The sequence below is a fragment of the Cibotium barometz genome, chromosome 56, assembly GCF_041138505.1.
Source record: "Cibotium barometz isolate CiBa-2024 chromosome 56, ASM4113850v1, whole genome shotgun sequence".
NCBI classification, from domain to species: Eukaryota; Viridiplantae; Streptophyta; class Polypodiopsida; order Cyatheales; family Cibotiaceae; genus Cibotium; species Cibotium barometz.
The window spans coordinates 12,111,439-12,121,312 of NC_141101.1; the positions used below are offsets into that span (position 1 = coordinate 12,111,439).

General features: G+C 35.2%; 1 protein-coding gene across 1 annotated transcript; it reads right to left on the reverse strand.

Annotated features, from left to right (window-relative positions):
* Positions 1-252: 252 nt before the first annotated feature.
* On the reverse strand, positions 253-1,000 carry LOC147606910 (lysM domain-containing protein ARB_01488-like). The gene is made up of 3 exons (XM_086791307.1): positions 845-1,000; positions 567-736; positions 253-412 (listed from the first exon to the last, which is right to left on the reverse strand). Exons 1-3 carry the CDS (start codon positions 909-911, stop codon positions 398-400), a joined length of 252 nt encoding a protein of 83 aa, XP_086647433.1. The 5' UTR covers positions 912-1,000; the 3' UTR covers positions 253-397.
* Positions 1,001-9,874: the final 8,874 nt, after the last annotated feature.

Sequence of the window (9,874 nt, forward strand, 5' to 3'; positions counted from 1 at the left end):
ATGTATGAATGGAAAAAATTTGGTCAAAGATTGCAAACACTTGTTGGACAATTCAAAAAAGTAACATATGATGCTAGTCAATTTTCATCGCTCAAATCGAATGTACTTTTTCTTAGCGTTAAATCCCGTGATTCAAATTTTGATGTTTTAGTTATAAAACCCATTAACCTATACATTTTTTTTAAAATAAAAACCACATTATCGATGATGTGGCATACCCACACCAATAATATGTTGCAAAACCCAACTCCGTGCAAAACAATGTCAAAATATTTATTGATTTTATTTATACCGACGCCACGAAAACAGAAGTAAAGACAGCATCCATAGATCAGTTTGCGTCACAGGAAAGCGAGCGTTGCCGGAGTTGCAGATGATCATAAGAAATAGCATTCGTTCACGAGAGGCAGACCTGCGAGAGTAACATCAGATCAGTCAATGCGTAGGTTAAAATTAGGGTTATATTGTCGCACAGCTGCCCGGAGGCGTGCACTGTGGTGGTTCCCCTAGCAGCAGCATCCGATGCAAGAATAATTAAATACAGGAGGGAGACACAGAATACCCACCTGAGTACCAATCTGGAGGTCGTCGCAGTCAATGCCTGGGTTAACTTTTTTAAGTTGTGACACGGACATGTTAAAGGAGGTAGCGATTGAGAAGCACGTGTCGCCCTCTTCTACCACAACCGCAGAGTTGCACCTTGTATCGCCACCCACTATTCCCATATGATTATTCCCTGCATTCAATCCATAATAACCAACAGCTAGTAATCATACGTACATTAACGCTGCGCCAGCTCTCAGAACAGAAAACTCTTATCCAGGATCACGAGAAAGAAACATACAAATGGGAGATAAACATAGCAGTAACACCAGTATTGCGGGCGGCATCGCCATCTTTACCAACGCCATAAAGCCTGAAACTGGGCTCGTCAAAAGAGTGTGAGAACAGTGGGCTGGACTGAACAAGGGAAGCTGACGATGCCAGCTTTATAGTTCTCAGTCCTGTCGTAAATCACGTTCAATTCGTATATTTAGGGCGGCAGAATCTTACGTTACGACGATTCGTTTATATAAGGCCGCAGATTCTTACGAGGTTACGTCCGTCCTCGACTTGGTCGACACGTTCAATCGTTTGTTTTGAGTGCTAATGAAAATCTGGTGATGTGAAGGCGATGTGTCGTTTGCAGAGAAGCTGCTGCACTGTAGGAATCAGCCGTCCAAACACTGCCGTCCAAAAGCTGCAGTCCCCTATTTTGAAGGGTAGCTAATACAGCTCAGTGCTGATATTTGAAGCCTTCAGAGGGGTTTTTAAAAAAAGCCGCCCTCCAAACCTTCTAGAGATTCACAAAAACAATTAGAATTCATGACAAGGAAAGATTCAACAATATTCAAATTATGATAAATACACATAAAGGTGTAGAGAGAGAATGTCTAATCATTTGAAAACAAAAATAGCATTATAATTCATGTAAGTTTTGAGGTCTTCTTTCTTTTATACTTTATCGCACCTCAAATATTATTCCATCCCAATCTACATCTTCCATGTTGTGTGGAGCTAAAAGTGAGATGAACATTAGCATATCAAGAGTTTTCAAGGCCAAACAATATCTATCTGTGCTTTTGATCCTGTTTTGCTCAGAAAAACCTCTCTCACATATTGTTGACCTAGCTGGTAATGTCACAATAGTGCAGGAAACATTTGTTGCCATTCTACTTCATATCCACATTGTTGCCATGCATCAATGAGTCCCAGAGATGGATAAGACTCATATAATGCAGAAATAAATCTAAACAATTCCAACTCACTTTGCTTTTGATCAATGATAGGCATCAACAACACTCCAAATTTGCCACTAAGTGTTTTGAGGAATTCCCTTGCTTGTTGTTGACAAATATCTTCATCTCTATTATAGTTTTTTGGTGAGAATATTCTTGCAGCATTGAACAAGGCAAAGTCATAAAACGACATCTCTAGGTTGTGTATAAGCCTTTCAATAAAGCGGTGGTTGCAAGATCAGGGTGCCCAGTTTTTTCCAGTCAAGCACCCTTTAAACAATAAGAAAAAATAGGTGTTTGTTTACCTTTAGTGACTAATCTCTCCTAGCTGATGAAGGAATTTCCTTTCAAATTCTTTTGTTGTTGGAACATCACGTGCAAAGTTGGGAATATAGTTGCATAATCTGATTAAGCATTAGTTTACACATAAACTCATATGAGATTTCCACTTTGGACCTTAGATCTTCACATAATATAGAGCTTAACTATTTTTTTTGGGAGAAAATTGTAAGCTATTTGTCTATTTTCCTTAAATATTTTAAGTTCTTTAAAGTGTTACAATATATGTCAATTTTTGTACCCACAATAACTACCACTTCAAATGCTCAATCTTGTAGATCAAAAAAGTGGTAGATAGTGAGACATTAGTAGAATGTTGTGGCTAGTCGAAATTTCAAATCCAATGGTTGAACTTTTAATGACCTCTTTTCCAAAATTCTTCCAAGCTATCAGAAGGCCTGTAAAATATTAATAATCTTATTAGTAAAATTACAAATTTTGATGCAATTCATTTAACCCTATAGAGACTAGTGTACTCGTAATGGTGCATCTATAGAAAAAATATTGGATCAATGTTGTGCCATTTTTACCACCTCTTGTCGTCCCACTTGTAAACAAGAGATGCATATTGAAAAGCATGATAGTGTGTTCTTCCTTCTTTATCTTTGTTTGCAAGAATTCCATGTTTAATAGTTAAATGCCAAGAAGACAAAAGATATGAGTTTGAGCCAAACCTTTTCTCATCACAATAGACTTGTTAATAGGGCATATACATCGCATCATCCTATAGTTGTTATGTCCACATTATCTTCTTAAAATTTCATACTTTGTAAGTTTACCTCTTTTAATATGTTACCAATAAGTGAATAGCAAATTGCAATTGGAAGATAAAAGATTTCTTATACATCATGGTGGGGTACTTTTTCTTCCAAATAGTAAGAAAATTTGGCATGATTCTCACCAACCTATATAATAGTAGTCAAGTTAGTAAAAAAATCCACAATCTATATAAATCGTTCAAATGAAAGCTTGCATAACTTGTTGAAGCAAAAAAAGAAACTATACCTTCTCATGACTTTACCTCTCGATAGTTGTCGAACACCATGAATTTTTAAAACTTCATATTTTCTTCTCAAGAACACATCCATTAGCTTTCTCCACTCTTCTCTTCTCAAACATCACTACAACAGAGGGAGAGTATAGATGTGCAAGGATGAGAGATAGTAGTGAGAGAGCGTGTAATTACAGTACGAGGTTATAGCTGTGTACGGTCCCTCGCCTACAACCCCGTACTGTAATTTTAGGTTTTCAAATCCCATGCGCAAGGCCACCACATATCTTATCTTCTCCTTCCAAGGAGATTGCAGCTCAATTTCTGCTGCTCTGCTGCTGCTAACCCTAGCCATGGTACCTTACTCCCTTGCTCCTTGATATGAATCTCTTCTCCTTGCATGATGCCCTTGTACTTGCCCTTTCTCCTTGTTATGATGCCCTTCTCCTTGCCCTTTCTTATTTTCCTCTCCTCTTTTCATAAGCATAAGCCCTCTCTTACTTGTAACCCAAAAGCCCTCCTCACTAAGCCTCTCCTCTCCTCACAAGGAAAAGGCCTCTCCCCAACAAGTCCCAAAAGCAAGCCTCTCCTTCCAAGGAAGGTAAGGTTTCCATTACTCTATGCATGTCTTTTTCTAAATTTATTGGATTGAATGCATGCATAACAAAAAAATCACCTAATTCTTACTAATCTCTTCTCTTGTGGTGGGCTAGGTTAAGAGAATCTCGGGGGGTTCATATAAAAATATGTAAGTATAGCACGTGAGTTCAAATAAAGGGGTTTTTTAATTCAAAAATTTAAGGTAAACTTACAAAAATACATTTACAAAAGGAGTTTTTTAATTGATTTTGAGAAAAAACCTTAAGTCTATAAAAAAAAGGGATAATTTTATTCATAAAAAATTCACACGTAAAGGGTTTTTAAAATACCCCTTGATTGCATGTGATATATAGGATTTCTTAGTAGTGCACCCCATGAGAAGAGAATTTATTCTTTGGCTTACAAGCTTACCACAAGCTTTCTTCTTCTCCTCTCCTCTTTTCACAAGCATAAGCTCTCTCCACCTTGCAAGCCAAAAGTCATCCTCACTAAGCCTCTCCTCTCCTCACAAGGAAAAGGCCTCTCCCCACTAGCCTCAAGAGGTAAGTCTATCCTTTCAAGAAAGGCCTCTCCCCACTAGCCTCAAAGGCAAGTCTATCCTTTCAAGAAAGGTAAGGATTTCCATTACTCTATGCATGTTTTTTTAAATCTATTATATTGAATGCATGCATAACCTCTTCTCTTGTGGTGGCTAGGTTAAGATAATTCATTATTTGGCTTCAAGGTGCCCTCTTACAAGCATTAGAGGTAAGAACCTTTCTCTCATTTATGTTTTCATAGCACCTCCGGGTACCGGGGCTTTATTTTTCTTTAGTATATTCTTGTTTGATGCTTACGCATACAGGCTTTCATAGAGCATGCATGCATAAGCAAAGGCTTTATGCATTAAGCCTTTGTTAAGCTTTATGCATGGGCTTACGCATAAAGCCTTTATTAAGTATTTATGTATGGGCTTAAAGCTATACATAAGATTTATGCATAAGCCTTTATTAATCTTTATGCATGGGCAGCTTATGCATAAATCTCTATGAATAAGCTTTATGCATGAGCTTATGCAAAGGCTTTAAGCTTATGCATATGCTTTAAGCTTTATGCATAAGACTTTTTATAGGCTTTAAGCTTATGCATAGGATTTAATCTTTAAGCTTATACATAAGCCTTAGCATACGCTTTAAGATTTATGCATAGACTTTAAGCTTTATGCATGAGGCTTTAAGCTTATGCATAGGCTTTAAGATTTATAAGCCTTTACATAGGCCTTAATCTTTAAGCTTATGAATAAGCCTTTGCATAGGCTTAACGCATTCAAACTAATATCTTTTCTTGTGGCTAGGCTAAGAGAATTCACTATTTGGCAACTTGAAGCTCTCAAGAAATAGTGCCTTCTAAGAATTAGAGGTAAGCACCCTTCTTTCATTCATGTTTTCATAGCACCTCTGGGTGCCAGGGCTTTCTTTTTAGTTAGTAAATTTTTGCTTGAAGATTATGCATACATGCATAAGCAAAGGTATTAAGTTTATGCATAGGCTTAATGCTTTAAGCCTATGCATTAAGCTTATGCATAGGCCTATATCATTAACCTTATGTATAAGCTTAATGCTTTAAGACTATGCATTTACCTTAATGTATTAAGACTATTGATTAAGCTTAATGCTTTAATCTTATTACATAATTTTAATGCATAGGCATTAACCTTATACAAAGGCTTAATGCATAAGCTTTATTATAATACATTAAGACTATGCATTAATCTTAATAATGCATTAAGCTTATGCATAGGCCTAATTCATTAAGCTTATGTATAAGCTTAATGCTTTAAGACTATGCATTAAGCTTAATGCTTTAATCTTATTACATAAGCTGAATGCATATGTGTCAAGCTTATACATAGGCTTAATGCATTAAGACTATTTATTAAGATTAATGATTTAATCTTACTACGTATGTTTAATGTATATGCATTAAGCTTGTACATAGGCTTAATCCATAAGCTTTATTAATCCATTAAGACTATGCTCTATTCTTAATAGTACATTAAAGCCTATGTATAAGCTTTAATGCATAGACTTATTATGCATTACATATTAAGCTTATATATAAGCTTAATACCTTAATGCATTAGGCCTATGGATAGGCTTAATGTACAAGCTTATACAATGCCCCCTTTCAATGGTACCCTTTTGTATGTAAAAAATGTGTAAAAAAGGGATTCAAAAAACCCCTTCTGTTGAACCCACATGCTATGCTTACATATTTATGAGTGACCCCCCTAAGCATTATGCTTAATGTATTAAGCATATGCATAGGCTTTAAGCTTATGTATGAGGCTTTAAGCTTTAAGCGTATGCATAAGCCTTTGCATAAACTTTAAGCTTATGCATAAGCCTTTGCATAGGCTTTAAGCATATTCAAAGGCTTTGAGCTTATACATAGGATTTAAGTTTTAAGCTTATGTATAAGACTCTGCATAGGCTTTAAGCTTTAAGCTTATGCATAGGCCTTAAGCTAATGCATAGGCTTAATGCATTATGACTAAAGCAATAAGACTATTCATTAAGCTTTAAGCTTTAAGCTTATGCATTATGCCATATACATAGGACTATGCATTATACTTAATGCATAAGCCTTTGCATAGACTTGAAGCTTGTGCATAGACTTAAAGCTTTAAGATTTAAGACTATGCATTAGGCTTAATGCATAAGGACTATGCATTATGCATTATGACTAAAATATTATGATGCTTAATGCATAAAGACTGTGCATTAATCTTAATTCTTAAAGATTAATGCATACTACTTATGCATAAGCTTATTTCATTAAGCTTATGTATAAGCATAGAGCATTAATAATATGTATAGGCTTAATTTTAAAGCTATGTATACTCGATGTTAACTATGTGATGTTTTTATGCATAGGCTTAATGCATTAAGGCTATGCATTATGATGCTTAATGCATAAAGACTGCATTAATACTAATGCTTAAAGATTAATGCATAGTTGTATTATACATAAGCTTAATGCATTAATCTTATTAAGTAAATATTAGATAATTTGGAAAAAAAACTCATATTTGGGAATCAATTACTCCCTTTAATTTTATATATATCTTAAACATGCAAAGTCCAAATTTGTCAGAGATTGAAGATCTAGATTCTACTCTTCAAGATCTTTCCAATGATATGTCCCATGAGTGGGTTTTGATAAAATTTTGGAGAAGTTCTCCATGATCCCATTTTTCAAATGGGAATGGGATTTTTTCCAAATTATCTAAGCTTAATGCATTAAGACTACATATACGCTTGATGCTTTAATCTATGTATACTCTATGTGAGCTATGTACTATTTTTATGTGACGTATACTCTATGTGATCTATGTAATGTTTTTATGGATATAGATGTGAGCATCATCGGGTTTATCACCATCGGCACTTATTTTGACGTTTCCATTTCGACGCTTTCTTCGACGTGTATTTCGACGTTTAGAGATTTTTAAGCTTAGTTCTAAAGCGGGGAAAAAAGCATGGATAATGGCCCCAGTGTCTTCTCCCCAATTATCTATAAATGTTCGATGAACATCTACCAGACCAATGTATTATAGCATTGGGCCATGATTTCTTTCTTGCAACATCCTATGTGTGTTTATCTTATAATACTTATGTTATTTTGATTCTTCAATGTTATTTTGCTTTGGTGAGAAGCTCCTTCATCCGATTCTGTTTTTGTTTCACTTGTCTCAATTTTTCTTGATTCGATCACACTCACCTGTGTTCATTTTGATTCTATTTCTGTCTCATTTCTAGACTCCTCACTAGAGGTGTAAGAGTTAGAAGTGTAAGAATTAGACTCATCTTCCCATGTGGATTCTATGAGAAGCGCAGCACCACCCACAAATAGCACCCATGAAGGGTCATTGCTAACCTGAGGTTAAACTTTCAAATACAATGGTTGAACTTTTAATGATCTCTTTTTCAAAATTCTTCCAAGCTATCAGAAGGCCTTTAAATACTAATAATCTTATTAGTAAAATTACAAATTTTGATGTAATTCATTTAACCCTATATAGGGACTAGTGTACTTGTAATGGTGCATCTATAGAAAAATATTGGATCACTCTAAGTATGAAAAGATTATTTTTTAATCGTTTTATCATATTTTCGATTAATTTTGATTAATAAGATTAATTTATATTAATTTAAGTTATATTGGGTTAATTTGAGTGCATGTATATTTTTTATTAGTTACTTGATCTCATTTGAAGTACCTTGCCTCTCCAAATTTGCTCTCCAAGCATTATCCCAGTCCAACATAAACTGGAAAAAACTAGACACCCTCATCTTGCAACAACCCAAAGGCTTTAGCCAATGTTGTGCCATTTTTACCACCTCTTGTCTCACTTGTAAACAAGAGATGCATGCTAAAAAGCATGATAGTGTGTTCTTCCTTATTTATCTTTGTATGCAAGAATTCCATGTTTAATAGTTAAATGCCAAGAAGACAAAAGATATGAGTTTGAGCCAAACCTTTTCTCATCACAATATCTCTCTCTCAATAGACTTGTTAATAGGGCATATATATCTCATCCTATAGCTGTTACGTCCACATTATCTTCCTAAAATTTCAAACCTTTTCTCATCACAATATCTCTCTCTCAATAGACTTGTTAATAGGGCATATATACGAGGTTATAGCTGTGTACGGTCACTCGCCTACAGCCCCGTACTGTAATTTTAGGTTTTCAAATCCCATGCGCAATGCCACCACATATCTTATCGTCTCCTTCCAAGGACATTGCAACTCAATTTGTGCTGCTCTGCTGCTGCAAACCCTAGCCATGGTACCTTACTCCCTTGCTCCTTGATATGAATCTCTTCTCCTTGCATGATGCCCTTGTACTTGCCCTTTCTCCTTGTTATGATGCCCTTCTCCTTGCCCTTTCTTATTTTCCTCTCCTCTTTTCACAAGCATAAGCCCTCTCTTACTTGCAACCCAAAAGCCCTCCTCACTAAGCCTCTCCTCTCCTCACAAGGAAAAGGCCTCTCCCCAACAAGTCCCGCAAGCAAGCCTCTCTTTCCAAGGAGGGTAAGGTTTCCATTACTCTATGCAAGTTTTTTTCTAAATCTATTGGATTGAATGCATGCATAACAAAATAAATCACCTAATTCTTACTTATCTCTTCTCTTGTGGCTAGGTTAAGAGAATCTCGAGGGGTTCACCCAAAAGTATGTAAGTATAGCACGTGAGTTCAAATGAAGGGGTTTTTTAATTCAAAATTTTAAGGTAAACTACAGAAATACATTAAGAGAAGGGGTTTTTAATCGATTTTGAAAAAAAAACTTAAGTCTATAAAAAAAGGGATAATTTTATTCATGAAAAGTCACAGGTAAAGGGTTTTTAAAATACCCCTTGAATGCACGCGATATATAGGGTTTATTAGTAGTGCACCCCATGAGAAGAGATTTTATTCTTTGGCTACAAGCTTACCACAAGCTTTCTTCTTCTCCTCCACTCTTTTCACAAGCATAAGCTCTCTCCACCTTCCAAGCCAAAAGTCATCCTCACTAAGCCGCTCCTCTCCTCACAAGGAGAAGGCCTCTCCCCACAAGCCTCACAAGCAAGTTTGTCCTTACAAGAAAGGTAAGGTTTTACATTACTCTATGCATGTTTTTTTAAATCTATTAGATTGGGCCTAATTCATTAAGCTTATGTATAAGCTTAATGCTTTAAGACTATACATTGAGCTTAATGCATTAAGATTATTCATTAAGCTTAATGCTTTAATCTTATTACATAAGCTTAATGCATATGCGTCAAGCTTATACATAGGCTTAATGCATTAAGACTATTTATTAAGATTAATGATTTAATCTTCTTACATATGCTTAATGTATATCCATTAAGCTTGTACATAGGCTTAATCCATAAGCTTTATTAATGCATTAAGACTATGCTCTATTCTTAATAGTACATTAAGCCTATGTATAAGCTTTAATGCAGACTTATTATGCATTATATATTAAGCTTATATACAAGCTTAATACCTTAATGCATTAAGCCTATGGATAGGCTTAATGTACAAGCTTATACATTAGGAATAATATGCATTAAGCTTAATTTATAGGCTTAAATTATGCATAATATTTATTAATGCATAAGCTTAATATATAGA

Coding starts and splice junctions, on each gene's coding strand:
- LOC147606910 (XM_086791307.1), bottom strand. CDS start 911: ATGGCGTTGGTAAAGATGGCGATGCCGCCCGCAATACTGGTGTTACTG. Junction 737..844: donor GCTATGTTTATCTCCCATTT/GTATGTTTCTTT, acceptor GATTGAATGCAG/GGAATAATCATATGGGAATA.